The sequence below is a fragment of the Ostrinia furnacalis genome, unplaced genomic scaffold, assembly GCF_004193835.3.
Source record: "Ostrinia furnacalis isolate ACB-3 unplaced genomic scaffold, ASM419383v2 OfSCF3339, whole genome shotgun sequence".
Lineage (NCBI taxonomy): Eukaryota > Metazoa > Arthropoda > Insecta > Lepidoptera > Crambidae > Ostrinia > Ostrinia furnacalis.
In genome coordinates this window covers 239,427-257,737 of record NW_021133578.1, presented here as the reverse complement: position 1 = coordinate 257,737, position 18,311 = coordinate 239,427, and the positions used below count along the sequence as shown (strand labels likewise).

Below are 18,311 nucleotides of genomic sequence, written 5' to 3'. Positions count from 1 at the left end.
AGAAAGAAATATTTATTACGATGAACATCACTTAGAGAACAAAGAAAGTATAAAAAATACAGAAATAGCACATAATTACACATATTACAAGGAAATAAAAAGTGAACTGAGCAGTGCTCGAGCTCGGGAGGTCAACGTTGTCGCTGCACGGATGGATACGTCACCGGCTCTTGTGGTCGCCGCCTCTGCCCCGCGACAGCAGAATCGTCGCCAATCTATCAATGATTATGTATTTTTGTAGGGACGTTTTGAATAATATACGTTCAGTAAGGCTAGCACGAAAAACTTTCGAGTTCAAATCGTTTGCGTACTCGAATCGCCATCAAAAGATTTAATAAGAAAACTACAACAGCGCCCTTGTGAACGTGTCGTAAAGTGAACTTAGTATGAGATGTGGTTGCACGAAACTTATTTTGAGAATCAAAAGTGTCACGTTATCGTTTAATTCGAAGATTGAGTAACGAATTTTATCGAGTACGCAAACAATTCGAAGACGAAAGTGGTTCATGCTAGAAGTACAGGTCACATTATTAAAAAAAACTCTAGAATAATATTTTTTTTTGCCCCAGACGAGCGCGCGCTAGTGATGGGCGCGGCGCGCTTCGGCTTCGTGTTCGAGACACGCACACCCACCTGCGTGCGAATCCGCGTGCCCGCGCCCGCCACCGCCACTGCCGCCGGGCCCACTGCTGCCATGGCCACGCAGGAGGAGGAGTATGCCATCCTCAATGTTATAGACTTCACCTCGTCCAGGAAGAGGATGTCTGTCATCGTGAGGACGCCCACTGGTATGTAGCACCATCACCTATTAGCAGCACTAAAGCCTTGTTCGCACTAATCGAGTAATTTAGTCCAGTGGCGATTAGATTAGTAACTAAACGTGTCTGAACATCAAATATTTTGTCGGGTAGTTTATTTACTAAATAATTTAGCCGAGTAGTTTTCTAAATAATTTAGTCGAGTCAATCCATTTTGTTCTATTTTAACAGGCGAGTAGACAACACCCCCACAACGACGCCCAATTCACTCATTCATCGGCATAAGGAGTTTGAACCGGTTGATTTAATCGAGTTCATATAAAAAAAAACACTAATCACTTGTAAACACTACTCGACCAAAGTGCGAACAGTTTTTTGGTAAGTAGTAACGAATAGTTTAGTTACTAAAGGTGAGTTACTCTACTGAATTACTCGACTAGTGCGAACAAGGTCAGCAAGGTACAGCTTAAGGTCGAGAAGATTTTAATGTCATTTGTTCCCATTACTGCAACCCTTTAAAGCCAAAATCCACACCCGCAATCACGCAAGTATTTCGGAACGAACGAATCAGTAAGTGATACAAATTATTGTTCCCCAGGCGAGATCAAGTTATACTGCAAGGGCGCGGACTCGGTGATCTACCCGCGGCTAGCGGGCGGTCCCGCCGCGCCCTACTCCGCCGCCACGCTGGCGCACCTCGAGCACTTCGCGTCCGAGGGGCTGAGGACGCTGGTGTTCGCGGTCGCGGACGTGCCCGAGGCGCTGTACCAGGTACGACACTTGTCTCCACTCGAGCACTTCGCGTCCGAGGGGCTGAGGACGCTGGTGTTCGCCGTGGCGGACGTGCCCGAGGCGCTGTACCAGGTACGACACTTGTCTCCACTCGAGCACTTCGCGTCCGAGGGGCTGAGGACACAGTCGCTGAATAATATACACTCGACATCAAATAAATCGCACCTCCCACGATAAGCACTTTCAAAACTTTCAAACGTATGCATCCCCACTTCCCACCAATATTGGCACCATTTAAAAGCCTAGTTCTAAAGTTCATTTCATTAAAGGAAATGTTTTTACCCCAAAAAATGTGTCTTTAGAAGGATCCAGAGTCACTTCTTCAAAAAATAGGTAGTTACGCTTGAACCAACTTTTTATGGCTATAATACTGTTAAGTTGGGATTAATCACTATCCATCTGTTAAAGAGGACACGTAAGATCATTTATTGGTTTTTTAACCATAAAAATTGGTCTAGTTGATCCCAGAGGTGAGCCCAAAGTGAGGTCTATTTTCAAGTCACATTTATGGTATATGTTAATCATTTATTTAGAAATTAAATGTGTTTTTCTTTAAGGATATTTATCGGGCTTTCAAATAACACCAATATTTTTGAGGCACCATGATTGTGACAGACAGAAGAATATCTTTAAAGTTCGCGTCGCGGAAGGTGCGGTTTATTTGATGTTGAGTATATTAGAAAGGCCTGAGGACGGTGCTGACTACGGCAAGGCTGGCCCAATAGATTTTTCAGATGAGCAAAATTTCTTTAGACTTGGCGACACCGGGCCACAGCTTTTTGAAAACCAAAGCAAAAGCAAAATTATAAAGGCTATTTATACCGCGCGCCAGCTAAGTCGCTGGCGGGCAAATTTAAATGCCTTGGCGGGCCTTGGCGGACTACATGTGGACTACGGGACCATTCCCACCTCTTATTCCCGCTGCTGTAACTCATGTATAGCTAAGATCCACACTTTGACCGCCAATAAAAACCCAATGAAGGTCAAGTTTGAGGGTAAATTAAACTGTCATTGAACCCGCAAAAAAATTTATCAGAAGAACATAGGAGAACTTGGATGTTGGTTCGACTTCCCTCCAGAGCAAAGCGAATAACAGGAGACAAAAAAGGTTTATGCGCTCTCTCAAGTTATAGTTCTCCAATGTAAACGAGTTACGGTAAATTGTTATCAGTTTGAGTGTTATCGGTACACGCTAAATTATCCATGAGATGACACTCGGATTGCTCGGATCAAACTCCCCGCACCCCGCGCTTTATTGTCTGTCCAGTGCCTGATTTTCGAAATACAAACAAATTATCTAGTAACTGTTAATTTCTCACAAGTATTACCAGGCCTGTTCATCTCCGCGAGTTTACATCGAAAACAAAACACGCACGATGGCCCACCTACAGGATACTATTCGACAAGGCCTCACATACGAGCGAACATTGACTCACGCACGCGTATTCTTGTGCATGATGGAAGAAAATAAAGAAAATGGTGTACTAAATACTGTGCAGTATTTAACTGCCTAAATAATAATAAAAACACAGAATGTACTTTTTTAAGTTGCCTCAAGACACTGAGAGGTAAATAAGTAGTTAATGTTATTCATGCTAAATCATGTATTTCCTCCGCCATTTTCCGCAGTTTGGCACCTCACGTCACATCATTTTACCGAAGTCAGCCCTATAACTTCGGCGAAGTGCCGATCACTGACGTTTGTCAACAAAATGGTGCTTGACTCTTGAGACAAGCTAAATTACACCATATTGTTAATGACATTGAGCATACATTTTTTTAAATACCTTCGCGAAGTAAAACTTCTGTACGTATAGTACTTATTATTATTCTGTGGTATTACTCAATTCGATATGTCTTAAAAAATATCTTAACACGCCAGCTACTGTCTTGAATACAACTTATAAAACGTGATGTGTATCGCAGGAGTGGTCGAACACGTACCACAAGGCGTCGATCGCTATCCAGGAGCGCGAGCAGAAGATCGAGGAGGCGGCGCTGCTCATCGAGAACAACCTACGTCTACTCGGCGCCACCGCCATCGAGGACAAGCTGCAGGTACCGTACAACCAGAGTAAATACAAATGAGTAGGCCATCTTCATAGAAACGCACCGAGCGCGGTTTGTATGTGAGTGCGCCAACACGTATGCGGCGCAACCACGATTGGCTCCCCGCTAATCCCCGCTAAATTTTGTCAGTGTGTGCGTGCGCGCCGCATACGTATATTGGCGCGCTCACATACAAACCGCGCTCGGTGCGTTTCTATGAAGATGACCTACTCATTTGTATTTACTCTGGTACAACAACTCTTTCTTACTTGCACATCTTAGAAATAATTGAATCATGTGACTAGTGTCTTTCGAGTGCCGTCGTCTTACCAGCGCCTGCGCAGCTTTGACACGGCGCTACGCAGCGCTGGCGTTGCGTTTCCAACTACTACGTTTTGCAGGCGCTGGCGAGATGACGATGATTGAATGACTGTAGTGGTGGCAAGGACTGAAACATTAAAGTTATGTTCTGCCACCTTACCTTAACCGTAACTATAACCATAACCGGGGCTTTTGTATATGTATAGTTTGAATGACTTTAGTTGTGGTCAATAGAAGATGGTGCAACGCAGCATAAAGTCCGGTCGCCAAGCAGATAGAATTTCGTCCAATGACCCCAAGCTACCCATCTTTATCGCTCGCGCGTAATTATATTGCTGTCGCGACTGTGCGACGGGCGCCCGCAGTGAGTGTCTGAGCGCAACAGCAACATAATTACACGCGAGCGATAAGGATGGGTAGCTTGGGGTCCTTGGACGAAATTCTACGTCCTCGGCAACCAGACTAATACGTTTTTAGTTATCGACCTGGAGATCGTGTTTTGAAGTTGAAGACATATCCAGCAGACCCAGCAGTGGACTGCCAGTAATAATCCTGACCCTATATTCTTCCACCCAGGACGGCGTGCCCGACACGATAGCGGCGCTACTAAAGGCCAATATGTACGTGTGGGTGCTGACGGGCGACAAGCAGGAGACGGCCATCAACATAGCGCACTCCGCTCGCCTCATACACTCCGCCATGCCGCTGCTCATACTCAACGAGGATAGTCTCGATGTGAGTACTTACTTCATAAGAATAAGAAAATAAAAAACAGAACAAAGGGACTTAAAACTATACACGCATATTTTTGTGCCAAAAAGGCGCCCGCTCAGCATTAACCGAGCCACGCGTGCATTAGGGTGGTCCTTATTCCTATGAAATTTTTTTTTTTTAATATTTTGCGGGGCACCACGTAATTTGAATATATACCATATGAAAGTCTTTCATTATTATTTTTTTAATTTTTAAAAGACATTTAGGATTCGCTACCAAGGTTTGAATTTTAAGTAAAAACAAAATCTGTATTTGTTAGATTCATTTATTTTTAAAGCCAAAGCCAAATAAAAATATTACAAAATTATTGTTGTTGCTATGAACTAAGATATTATGTACAATGTACACATTTGAATCAATTATTTTTAAGATATAAGAGTTTACTTGTTAGTATCTCGACGCGTCGGTACCATGGTCGGTACAGAAGAGGGGTTGAGGGGAGAAGGGGACAAGAAGCGATCGTCTATTCTATCTATGCGATGTTCATTTGCACGTAAAATGTGATATAAACACTTAAATAAAACATTTATGAAACCATGATTTAAGATCTTCAAAGCTTTTTTAAATATTTTGACAGCTGGTAGCGACCTCTAAATCTTAACCAAAAAAAAAAACAAAAAAAGCTAATTTCATCTAAGACGACACCTATGTATGATAAAGGTAAAACAGGCTGGCATATTAGATGGTGCCAGCGAATGCCAGACAAGTTGGTAACAAATATTAAGATTTAAGGTACAATTCCAAGACGGGCCGCAGAGCAGTCCGCAAACTGCAAAACTCTATGAAATCGGCAGCGCGGCATTGCAGCTGCGGCCTGTATACTGCAGATTTCATAGAGTTTTGCAGTTTGGAACTGTACCCTTAGACTCCGCCTTTATCCGAAACTATCCGTAACTTTTGAATTAGTTTCGGTTGCGGTTATAGATATTTTTTTATTTCGGATATCCGATAGTTTCGGTTACGGTTACGGATATCCATAACATCCCTGCTTGGTAAGATGGCCCTCTCCGTCCCGCTCATAAAAAACTCCTTTTAAAATGGCTTCTTCACCTCACTTAGGCCAGAAACTTGAATTTTGGGCACATTAGAATAATATTTTTAACCAAGGTAGATAAAGTTAAAAACGGGATTATTTCAAAAAAAAAAATTGTCGACAATTACAGCAGGAATTTACCAAGTGTTATACCATTTTGGAATCCTTACTAAATGCGCCAAATTATGATGTCACTTGCCACACTCGCGTAGTACAATTTTTTTTCAGTACAGTCAGTTTAAACTAGGCAAAATTTTTATTTTGAAAATTTTTTTGGGAATAATGTATTTTTTTCATCCAAGCTGGAGCAGCTGGTTTTGTAATTTTGATAACAATTAGAGAAGCATTATTCAGGGTAACATAACAAAAAAAAAAAATTGGAAAAAGTGAAGATTTGTGGCAACACGAGTAAAAAGACCGTCACCGGGAGTAGAATTTTTTGTTTTTTTTTAAATGCCTATTATTTTGACAAAATGCCACATAGATTTTTTTTCATATTTTTCTGATAACCAGTATAACTTGCCTCAACACCCAGTTCCGGCTTGACGTTACATTACGGGACACCCTGTATAATCGAATGAGAAAGTGCCCTTCAAAAGTCGAAAAATAAGGACCAAACTAGCGTGCATGCACGCGTGCCCCGACGCTGGTTTTCAGCGGGTGCCTCTCCAACCGACATTTTAAATTACAAAAGAAACAAAAGTGGGCGCCACTATCTCACGGCTCCAATTTTTGCCATGTTGAGCAAATACACTTGAATCAGCATTCCATTAAAATTATTACAATAAAAAAAAAACAATCATCATGAAAGAATTAGAAAAAGCAGTCCATTATTATCGGTAGATCATAGGGGCCTTCTTTCTTCTTCTTCCAGGTGGTTCTCCTAACATACAAATTGGTATAAGTACTAAAAGACACAGGGACGAAAAAGTTAGAAAAAAGATTCGATGACGAGGAATTACAACCTATGAGTAGGTGACAACTGAAGTCAATCCCCATCAGGATATTCAATCCTGATGTCACATTTTAGAAGCTGTCAAATTAAATTCGTCCGATTTTACTCAATGAGTAGCAGATAGAATTTCATCCAATTACCCCTATCAGACTTTAGTCATATTCATTTTAGTCCAAAAAGTTACAAGTTATTGTGGAGATTTGTGTCTGGGAAATCTGACTCTCTGGTTAGAACTAGAACTTTAAAACTAATGATGAATTATCACATTCCTTCCAGGGCACCAGAGAGACGATATCCCGCCACGCGGCCGAGTTCGGGGACAACCTTCGCAAACAGAACGAGGTGGCGCTTATCATCGACGGCAAGACGCTCAAGTACGCCATGGGCTGCGACCTCAAGAAGGACTTCCTCGACCTCTGCATCTCCTGCAAGGTCGTCGTCTGCTGCAGGGTCTCGCCCATACAGAAGGCCGAGGTCAGTAGTTGTGTCGCTGACGTCATCGACGGCAGACGCTCAAGTACGCCATGGGCTGCGACCTCAAGAAGGACTTCCTCGACCTCTGCATCTCCTGCAAGGTCGTCGTCTGCTGCAGGGTCTCGCCCATACAGAAGGCCGAGGTCAGTAGTGTGATGTGTTTACGCCATAATCTATAAGCAATCGTGTTCTCCTCTATTTGACCAATCCAGCCCCCCTAGACAAGTGGCAAAATGTGACAGTTGTAATGTCAAAAACGGTCCTAATTTGGCACTGACTTTGGAGTGCCAGTCCTTTCCTCGATATGTCCTACATTTGAGGAAGAGACAAGGTTGACGACGATATTGTCACCGTCTCTGACTCCTCCGCTGTCGCCGGAGCGAGGTTGCATTTAGATCCATTTTACGTTTCCGCAGCCTCCTTCTGCGACATCACGTCTTTGTAAAAAGAAATATACCTTCGTTTACATCTTCATTCACAAACGGTGCTTGCTTAAGTGAAGCAGCAATTCAAACGCACAACATTGAATAGAGCTCTGTGATATGTGTCACCCTATGCGTCCAAGCGCACTGTGAGACCTCATAGTAATGTTTGTGAATACGGGTGTTAACCTCCTGAATTCGGGCCGTCATTTTGTTGTTTCATCATCATCATCATCTCAGCCATATGACGTCCACTGCCGAACATAAGCCTCCCCCAATGCTTTCCATGTTGCCCGGTCGGTAGCGGGCTGCGTCCAGCGCCATTTTGTTGTATGCGAAGACTATTTATGTCCGTGCGTGTTGCCAGTGATGGTATACGGATCTGAGACGTGGTCGCTTACTATGGGCCTCATAAGAAGGCTCAAGGTCACCCAAAGGGCGATGGAGCGGGCTATGCTCGGAGCTTCCCTGCGTGATCGAATCAGAAATGAGGAGATCCGCAGGAGAACCAAAGTAACCGACATAGCACGCAGAATTGCTAGAACCAAGTGGCAGTGGGCGGGGCACATAGCTCGTAGAGACGATGGCCGTTGGGGCAGGAAAGTTCTCGAGTGGCGACCACGGGCTGGAAGACGTAGCGTGGGCAGGCCTCCTACTAGGTGGACTGACGATCTGGTAAATTTCGCGGGAAGAGCCTGGATGCGGGCAGCGCAGGACCGTTCATTGTGGAAAACCTTGGGGGAGGCCTTTGTCCAGCAGTGGACGTCATTTGGCTGAAACGAACGAACCATTTATGTCCATTCAGGTCGTGGAGATGGTATCGACCGCTACGGGCGCGGTGACGCTGGCGATCGGCGACGGCGCCAACGACGTGGCCATGATACAACGCGCCTCCGTCGGCGTCGGCATCTCTGGCGTCGAAGGCCTGCAGGCCGTTTGCGCCTCCGACTACAGCATCGCACAGGTATCATCGTCATTGCAACCACAAGACCGCCCCTAAAGATTTTAATGGGTAAAGTTTTACGGGTCGGACACTGGTGACCGGACACACTATACAGGGTGTCCCGTAATTCAACGTCAAGCCGGAACTGGGTGTTGAGGCAAGTTGTGTTGGTTATCAGAAAAATATTAAAAAAAATCTATGTAGCATATTTTCAAAATACATAACAAGAATTTTTTTTGGAAAAAGTGAAGATTTGTAGCAAAAAGAGTAAAAAGACCGGCACCGGGAGTAGGTTTTTTAGATATTTTTTTTAATGCCTATTATTTTGAAAATATGCTACAAAGATTTTTTTTATATTTTTCTGATAACCACCATAACTTGCCTCAACACCCAGTTCCGGCTTGACGTTGAATTACGAGACACCCTGTATATCCCGAGACTTCGTACGCGTGGATTCCGTTTGACCCTCTTTCGCACAGGTATCACCACCATTATCATCATCATTAAAGCCACAAGACGTCCACTGCTGAAAATAGGTATCTCCCAATGACTTCCACATCGCCCGGTTGGTAGCGGAGTGCATCCAGCGCTTTCTTGCTACCTTTATGAAAACGCACAGATATGTTTTGTTTCCTATACCTAATCCTGTGGGATATTGGAATCCCACTTTTACATACATTTGCTGTCTAGCTATCATATTAAGTTCCCCAATCCATCGAGCAGGAGGACGTTTCTTACTTATGTCCAGCAATGGATTGCAATAAGCCAATTCACAGCGCGATTTTTTGTAACATCGTCTGCTTGATTCTGATTGCGCCATAGTGGAGCTTTGGGGCTTCTGGTGCATTACGACACCACTCAAAATTTTTAGCATTACTACCTTCTAATATGGCTATTACATGGCTATCATGTAGAGGCTCCTTAAGAGCAAAATATTTAACGATTGTAAGTACTATTTATTAGTCTATCTATACAAAAAAAAAATGTCTGACTGACATGAATTGCAGCAGTGGGAACAAGAGGTGGGAATAGTCCCTGTTTACCCTCCAACATAATAATGTATTCCCTCCTTTAGTTCCGCTTCCTGCTGCGGCTGCTGCTGGTGCACGGCGCGTGGAACTACTCTCGCATCAGCAAGCTCATCCTGTACTCCTTCTACAAGAACATCTGCCTCTACGTCATCGAGCTCTGGTTCGCCATCTACTCCGCCTGGTGAGCAAGCAACATTGTTTTGTCAACATTGTATTTTATTTTTTACCTTACTCCTATTTTTAATACGAGCAGCGAATCGAGACACAATAGAAATCAGTTGTAACCCCGTGGTTTTACCGTGCGGAGATCACGCTTAAGACCGTTCTTATGCGACCACAAAAGGTAGCTTTTCGAACTAAGCGTCACAGACGCAGCGTCTTTAGTGCCACCAACGCTGCGTCACTAACGCCGCGACGGTGACGTTCTGGTGACTTTGGATACCTATTTTTACAAATTTTACTCGCAATATTCGCATGAATGAATGAATGAATTGCATAATTCGCGCGGCAAAAGTGTGATGCGACTGTGCGTCTGTCGTGGGTATCCAAAGTCACTAGAGCGTCACTGTCGCGGCGTTAGTGACGCGGCGTTGGTGGTACTAAAGACGCTGCGTCTGTGACGCATAGTTCGAAAGGCTACCTTTAAGGTTTCACGAGATAATACGGGAATATTAGTTAGCCCCTCGTACTAAGCTGAATATGCTTGTGCACTCGTGACACACCACAATAGTAGAGCGATGGCGGGGTTCGAACCCTCATTCCTCGGATGTCGAGTCGGCCAGTCCGACCCCTCCACACCGTTTGGATATTGTGGCTTAAACCGTGTAATATGCTAGACCTTTTTCTCCCCATGACTACGTTTCAATTGTCCTTTTTCTCCCTATTAAGCGTTTCAATTGTCCTTTTCTCTCCATGTATGCGTTTCAATTGTCCTTTTTCTCCCCATGTCTGCGTTTCAATTGTCCTTTTTCTCCCCATGTATGCGTTTCAATTGTCCTTTTTCTCCCCATGTATGCGTTTCAATTGTCCTTTTTCTCCCCATGTATGCGTTTCAATTGTCCTTTTTCTCCCCATGTATGCGTTTCAATTGTCCTTTTTCTCTCCATGTATGCTTTTCAATTGTCCTTTTTCTCCCCATGTATGCGTTTCAATTGTCCTTGTTCTCTCCAGGTCGGGTCAGATCCTGTTCGAGCGCTGGACGATAGGGTTCTACAACGTGATCTTCACGGCGCTGCCGCCCTTCGCCATCGGGCTCTTCGACAAATTGTGTTCACCTGATATTATGCTAAGGGTAAGAGAGAGAATAAATAAAGAGAGAGTGCATATTCATATTTTAGTTAATCACGCTAGGTTATCAAAATGTGTTTGTGAAGATCAAATTATAATAATAACTCGCAGCTCCATTTCGGTAGCCCCGGACGAAACCATCGGGTTTTAGTGTGTAGGTCCCGCTCTTCTTGCGGAGAGTCCCCCGTAATCCACTCGTTGTCCCCATCGTGATGGGTATGAGCTTAATCACCAATTAGTTAAGATCATAAAGTTAATATTCCTTCGGAATACAGCAACAACCATCAGCTGTTTAAAGAAACCGATCTTGGATGCCACTGTGTATCATTTGTGTGTCAGTGTCAGGATTATTTCACTGTTTTGCACACAAATAAGTTTAGATTGTCACAAATAGTTGCAAATAAACGGTTCTGTTTGACGGAATCACGAAACTTTTATCACACAGTGTTGCCGCTAGTGACATGTCGGTCGCTCAGTTCTTTGCTGCTTTATTCCACTAGGTATATTAATTTTATGGTTATGATGCAGGCCAAGAGCTCATTACGAATAAAAAAACCTTTGCTTCCAGCACCCGATCCTGTACATCCCGTCGCAGCAAGGACTGCTATTCAACGTGCGCGTATTCTGGGTGTGGGCCATCAACGCGCTCCTACACTCGGTTCTGTTGTTCTGGCTGCCTGTACTTATGGCGCCCACCGCGCTGTGGCCCAACGGCCGCGACGGCGGCTACCTCGTGCTAGGGAACATCGTCTACACGGTAAATAAAGTCCGGTCGCCGGGCAGATAGAATTTCGTCCAATGACCCCAAGCTACCCATCCTTATCGCTCGCGCGTAATGATATTGCTGTCGCGACTGTGCGACGGGCGGCCGCAGTGAGTGTTCGAGCGCTTCAGCAGCAGCGATATTTATTTTGTTCGTTCGTTTCGGCCGAATGACTTCCGCTGCTGGACAAAGACCTCCCCTAAGGATTTCTACAAAGACCGGTCCAGCGCCGCCCGCATCCGAGTATTTCTCGCTACCTTCACCAGATCGTCAGTCCACCTAGTGGAAGGTCAGCCCACACTAAGTTTTCTGGCTCGAGAACTTTTCTGCCTAATCGAGTCAGAAATGAGGAAATCCGTAGGAAAATCAAAGTGACCGATGTACCCCCCAGAATTCCCAAACTCAAGTGCCAGTGGGTGGGGCACATCGTATAGCTGATGGCCGCCGGAGTAGACTAGAATAATTCTCGAGTAGCGACCACGAGCCGGGAGACGTAGTGTGGGCAGACTCCCCACTAAACGGACCGACGATCTGGTGAAGTTGGCGGGAAGTACCTGTATGCGGGCACCGCAGGATCAGTCGTAATGGAAATCCTTGGGGAATACCGTCGTCCAGCAGTGGATGTTATTTGGCTGTAACGATGACAGGCAACAGCTGTACAATCCATTTAGCTGTAAAAAAATAACATTTTGAGAGCTGATAATATTAGAAGTTAAGTTCAATATACTGACTATTTCTGTGTATGTTGGCAGTACGTGGTGCTGACGGTGTGCCTGAAGGCGGGACTGGCGACTCACTCGTGGACGTGGGTCACGCACGTGGCCATTTGGGGCTCCGTGGCCATGTGGTTCCTCTTCATACTCATCTACAGGTCGGTACCACAACACCATTTCATGAACCAGCTTTTTACTAACACTAGACCAAAACAAATACGCATCTGGTGCGCTGACGGCCGATGGGGCAGCAAGGTTCTGGAGTGGAGGCCGCGTACCGGAAAACGCAGCGTGGGTCATCCACCCACAAGGTGGACCGACGACATCATAAAGGTAGCAGGAAAGCGCTGGACGCAGGCCAAATGGAAAGCATTGGGGGAGGCCTATGTTCATCAGAGGACGTCGTATGGCTGATATGATAATAATAATAATCCGGTGCAGTGGACCGACGACATCATAAAGGTAGCAGGAAATCGCTGGACGCAGGCCGCTATCAATCGGGTAAAATGGAAAGCATTGGGGGAGGCCTATGTTCAGCAGAGGACGTCGTATGGCTGAGATAATAATAATAATCCGGTGCACTGCGTGATCTCCTTAATGTTGTACGCTGAAACTTGCGAGAGAGCAGAGAGCGGGTATCGAAAGTAAAAGATGCGCGTGTGGAAACCAGGAACAGGAGACTGTAACGCCCTTGCGACTGCGGGTGTCTATGGGCGACGGTAATCACTTACCATCAGGTGAACCGTCTGCTCGTTTGCCTCCTGTCACATAAAAAAAATACTTTCACGAGTGCGTGCCCTCGCGCATGTTTTAGCGGCGACCCTTAAGCAACAAATACTTCTTCGTTCTTACTTTAAAATGAAAAGAAACATTTTATTCAATTTAGACCAAGACCCGTCACTTATGAACGTCAAAGTTGTGCAGGGTCGAAAAATGAAAGGTTAATTTGTACAATGCGAATATATTTAATCCTATTATTATTAATATTATAAAGGCGAAAGTTTGTATGGATGTCTGGATGTTTGTTACTCTTTCACGCAAAAACTAATGAACGGATTTTGTTCAGATTTTGAACAGATTAACATACAGGCTATAATGTATGCCGATCTGTGACACTAAATTTTTTAATTTTCAATTTGCCGTGGGCAAAAGCTAGTATCCAATAAATGCGTTTTAAAGGTGCATTATTATGTAAGTGTGTGTGTGTGTGTGTGGAGCGTACACACTACTGGTCTTAAATATTCTTTTAAATAGTATTATTTTATGTAACTGTGTGTGTGACGCGTACACACCTGTCGTCTTAAATATTCGTTTTAATTAGTGTTATCAAGCTCAAGCTAACGTTTTGTGGTGTTGCAGCAACATCTACCCGTGGATCCTGATCGGCGCGGTGATGCGCGGCATGGACCGCATGGTGTTCAGCTCGCTGGTGTTCTGGTTCGGGCTGCTGCTCATTCCCGTCGCCACGCTCATACCAGACCTCATCGTCACTGTGTGAGTACCAGCCCTGTAGAGATGAGACGTATTTACTAGAACAGATCCACACACTAGGTATTTTACAGTACTAGGCGGCACCTATTCCAATTTTTTAAATACTTGATCCACCTAGTATTTTATAAATTACACGATTTCCGACCCTACCGTCAAAGTAATAGAGGTTATTATTGCGTAATCCGTAGTCGTGTATTACGCGCACCTAGTATTTCTCGCTAAGCTTATGTGCGAACGTAGAGATTCACTCCGTCTCTGTCTGACCGAACAAATTTGAGCGCGACGAAGCAAACGCACACAAACGTAGTCAAACCATATTCATGTAAATAAGAAAAAATATGTAAATATTTTTATGAAATTATATCTTTTAAATACGCCAACTTTTAAGTTGAAAGTCCTAAGCCTGTTGAAGTATGAAGGGAGGAATTATTATTCAATTTCAAATTGCATTATTCATACTACGGTTGTATCTTTTCAAAATTGTATTTGGAAGTCATATTACGTGGATTAGTCCGCACTAGTCGCGTCAAGTATGCTAAATTACTACGTACTAGGTGGAACAGGTATTTGGATCAAGTATTAATAAATACTAGGAATAGGTGCACCTAGTGTCAAATTTACCTAGTATAACCCATCTCTACAGCCCTGACTACACACGCCACACTTCTGCCACTTAAGCTGTGAGAGCAACATTGGTGACCCCGTGACCGTCATAAGTGATTGATATGACTCAATCAAACTGACGACTAAAGCCAAGCTCAATCCCAATCGAAATCCATTCTTTAAGGCTGGTTTTAGAATCACGCTGACGCACGCTGACCGTCAGCGCTGACAGCCGAAATGTATGAAGCGTCGGCGCCGAACGATCAGCGTCACTCAGGAACGTTCCGTTCGATTACATACATTTAGATTTGTCAGCGCCGACGATCAGCGAGAGCGGTCAGCCCGATTCTTACTGTCAAATTTTAATTTGTTTTGGTCAAAATATCATCGGGTTTCGAAGTTTTCACACGTTTATATTGTTTGTAAGACTATTTATTCAATAAGAAAGTGTAATAGCATCGAAAATTGTGGGTATTTGATCGAAAACAGATTTGAATTTGACGGTTGACGGATGAATTTGGAGTAAGATTGATTAAAGAAACCCGGCGTAAGTGTGCCGGAATTTCTTCAAAGACAAACCAAGGAGGCAAACTTTCCTCGACAACAGCTGATATCATGATGAAAGTCACTTTTTAAATCCTAAGAAAATTCCTTCATCCCTTTTTGTTTTCCTTCCCTACCTTCCCACCATAAATCATCAACACATTTAGATCAAGCGCAAGGGGAGAATTACATACAGACATCTAGCTCAAGCGTTAGGAGAGAGCCAAGGATTTTAGGGGTAGGTTCCAAAACATTGAAACGGCGAGCGCTTGCAGATCGCGCGTGCGCACTCGCTATTACTACTGGTTCCGCTGCCCGCCGCGCGAGACTCCCGAGGAACTCCTGAATTTCTTGAACGGCCCGCGAAGTGAGTAAGTCTTTACTTCGAAGTAGCTTTTGAGAGTAAAATAAATAGACAAAGAAATAAGTGAAATATTAAAATGATCATTGCCTTTCGCACGATGGTAGTTTTGTTTATAGCACCATGTTGGGCGCGAAATACGTAACTGATCTACTAATATCAAACTCGGTTCTGTTTGCGGTACACAGCATGTAAAACATTTAAGGGACCAGTCATTCAGTAAAATATTTTTAGAAAATAACTAGGAAAACATAATCATTTATCGACCCTAAAGACGATATTTTCCCACGGCAGCCCCTTGTTCGCTGCGTGGCGTGATACAGCGCATGCGCCAGCAATGGAACGCGCCGCGCGCCAAGCGCTCTTATACAGGGTGAGCGATCGTATAATATAGGTTCAGTTTAATTGTTCTTTGTGTAATCATATGGTATACTATACCATTAGGTATGATATGGTAAATGTACAAAGTAAAATATAAGTCAAAGTAATACGGTATTTTAATTACCACAGTATGTAGATAACGCGCAGTAAAGACGCAGTAGTAGCCGTATAGCAAGTAGATCAACGTAAATCTGTTAATTATTGTGAACTTCTAAAGTAAATGATGATATTTCGGAGCAATTAGTAATTAATAGAATTTTATGATTTTTCTAGAAGAGATGTGGTGTCATGAGATTTTTGTGGAAGAAGATTACGAAACTTCACCTTGCGAGCCGAGCGCTAATGCTGGGTAATAACTATATTTATAATGTAGGTAAACCAAATAGTATTCGATAATATTTAATCATCGTCATGTCTATCATCATTCCAATCCACAATTTCCCATTTGTTCCTCTGATCCCTTACCACAAATTCAGCCAAATTAAACATCCCTTAATAACTTAAATATTATTTTTTGTTACTCATATTTTAGTAGCATTGAAAACAAAAAACAATCAGTAAAGTTGGCCGACACGTGCCGTTTTTGGGTTTCAGGTTTTGACAGCTCAAAAATTATGTGAAATGTAACCTGAAAAGTTTTTATTTTTTAGGAGTAACAAAAGATAGTATAAAAAGATAAGTGATTAAAATGATCACCCTGTATATCCGCAGCATCCACAACTCTGCGTTCAAGACGATGACGGAGGCGGTGCGCGAGAGTGAGATCAAACAGCGCGACCCCGCCGCGCTCCTCGCGCAGCCGAGGCACTCGTGAGTACCGCCCTGTATTACCTCACGCCTACACTACACTACACTACACGAGCGAGGCTTGCTCGCGCTAACGAAACTCGATAGGTTACACGCGAACGACGTAAACCAAGTAGAATGGCGAGGCCCTTTTGACCTATCAAACTTCAATTTGATAATACGATGGGTAATCTCAAACGAGCGACCGATGCGATGCGTAGCGAGTATGGCAAGATCCATTGGAACTATCAATATATTGCAAAAATATGATGGGTAAACTTACGCTTGTGACGTAAGCATGACCTGTTCGAACTGTCTTATTCCAATGCAAAAATACGAGTGTTGCTATTATTGGACACGCCCCTAATTTAAGATTAGTAATTGATTCGTTATGTCGATAAACTGTCATATTTGATCAATAATAGTGAGTTTCGTTAGCGTGAACAAGCCGAACTACGACGATACAGATTCTAAGATAATTGAGTTACTGGTCACTAAAAGGAGCAAGAGACTCTTGCCTTACCCATAATTCTATCAATATGGGTTCTTTGAAACTATTTCGGGCAAATACAAAATAGATTTCCACGAAAATGTCTACATTACTGCCATTTTCAGCAAAAAATAAATTTTAATGCCAAAAAATTACTAAAAGGAAAATCATTCTGCTAATTTAAAGCTGGGCAAGGTTTGAACAGAAATTTTCTGATAATAAAATAAAATTGATTAATAAAATGAAGTAAAGAATATCTTGCATTTGTTTAGAATATTGACAGTGATTTAAAATACGTTGCTAATAAAATAATGTTTGAGTCACACTGTCAACGATTCTATCAAATACGTGGAATCTAAGGCTGAGAGCACACAAGCTAAGCTACAGCGACCGTACAAGTTACGACACGAGCCAAACCAAAGCTCCAAGCTTTAGCGTGAGCGGAGAACATACACACTAAATAAATAATGATTTATTGATGTTCTTCATAATTTATTGAACACTTTATACATTTCCTAACTACGTGTGTGTGGTCTCCGTTAAATATAATATTAATAATGATTCGTTCCAAAGATTTCCATTCTGCCTGCATTTATAACATTGTGGTGATATACTAGATTAGATTAACCGTGTGTGAGATGAGTGTCTGTGTGCTTGTTCCGAATGACCTGTGTTGTGTAGGCTAACATGTTATTTTGAACATTTTATTTACTATGTATGATTTTGTTTTTTTATGTATTTATGTAAATATGTGTATTTATTTATATTCTTTCTTATGTACAAAGTAAAGTTAGTTAAAAGTTAATATTAAAATATTATATTATAGAGCTGTAGGTATAATGTTAATTACAAGACAGAAAGGCTGAATTAGTACACAATATTATTACTAGATTCCATAGAATTTATTTAATTTTAATAAAGTTTTAGCGTATTTTACTAAATATAATGAAATTGCAAACACAGTACATAGACAATAGAACGTATTACTAGTAATATCTTNCTGTGTATTAAGGATTTCTTAGCCCTATAAATCTGCATTCACAGCTAAAAATCGAAATGATCCTCATTGACGTTGACGGGGATTGTCAATGGGAAATGGTGGAATAAGCCAAAAATTCCTACATCCTTTTTTGTTTTCCTTCCTTAACTTTCCCATCATAAATCATCAACACATTTGGATCAAGCGCGAGAATTACATATAGACATCTAGCTACAGCGTTAGGAGAGAGCCAAGCGTTTTAGGGCTAGGTTTCAAAACATTGAAACGGCAAGCGCTTGCAGATCGCGCGTGCGCACTCGCTATTACTACTGGTACCGCTGCCCGCCGCGCGAGACTCCCGA

At 42.9% G+C, this 18,311-nt stretch overlaps 1 protein-coding gene across 5 annotated transcripts in view; it reads left to right on the top strand.

The window, feature by feature from the left end:
* The window catches only part of ATP8A (ATPase phospholipid transporting 8A1), a 102,601-nt gene that overhangs the window by 73,265 nt on the left and 11,025 nt on the right, over nucleotides 1-18,311 (top strand). For 3 of the 5 annotated variants that reach the window (XM_028311494.1, XM_028311492.1, XM_028311496.1), the window contains exons 13-25: nucleotides 570-788; nucleotides 1,357-1,529; nucleotides 3,477-3,608; nucleotides 4,497-4,655; nucleotides 6,959-7,084; nucleotides 7,228-7,299; nucleotides 8,384-8,542; nucleotides 9,597-9,733; nucleotides 10,723-10,843; nucleotides 11,408-11,596; nucleotides 12,355-12,473; nucleotides 13,675-13,809; nucleotides 16,406-16,504. In XM_028311494.1, coding sequence (XP_028167295.1) covers nucleotides 570-788; nucleotides 1,357-1,529; nucleotides 3,477-3,608; nucleotides 4,497-4,655; nucleotides 6,959-7,084; nucleotides 7,228-7,299; nucleotides 8,384-8,542; nucleotides 9,597-9,733; nucleotides 10,723-10,843; nucleotides 11,408-11,596; nucleotides 12,355-12,473; nucleotides 13,675-13,809; nucleotides 16,406-16,504 — 1,840 coding nt within the window. Of the gene's footprint in view, nucleotides 1-569; nucleotides 789-1,356; nucleotides 1,530-3,476; nucleotides 3,609-4,496; nucleotides 4,656-6,958; nucleotides 7,157-7,227; nucleotides 7,300-8,383; nucleotides 8,543-9,596; nucleotides 9,734-10,722; nucleotides 10,844-11,407; nucleotides 11,597-12,354; nucleotides 12,474-13,674; nucleotides 13,810-16,405; nucleotides 16,505-18,311 lie in introns of all 5 variants that reach the window. The other 2 variants (XM_028311497.1, XM_028311495.1) reach the window with 1 other exon arrangement.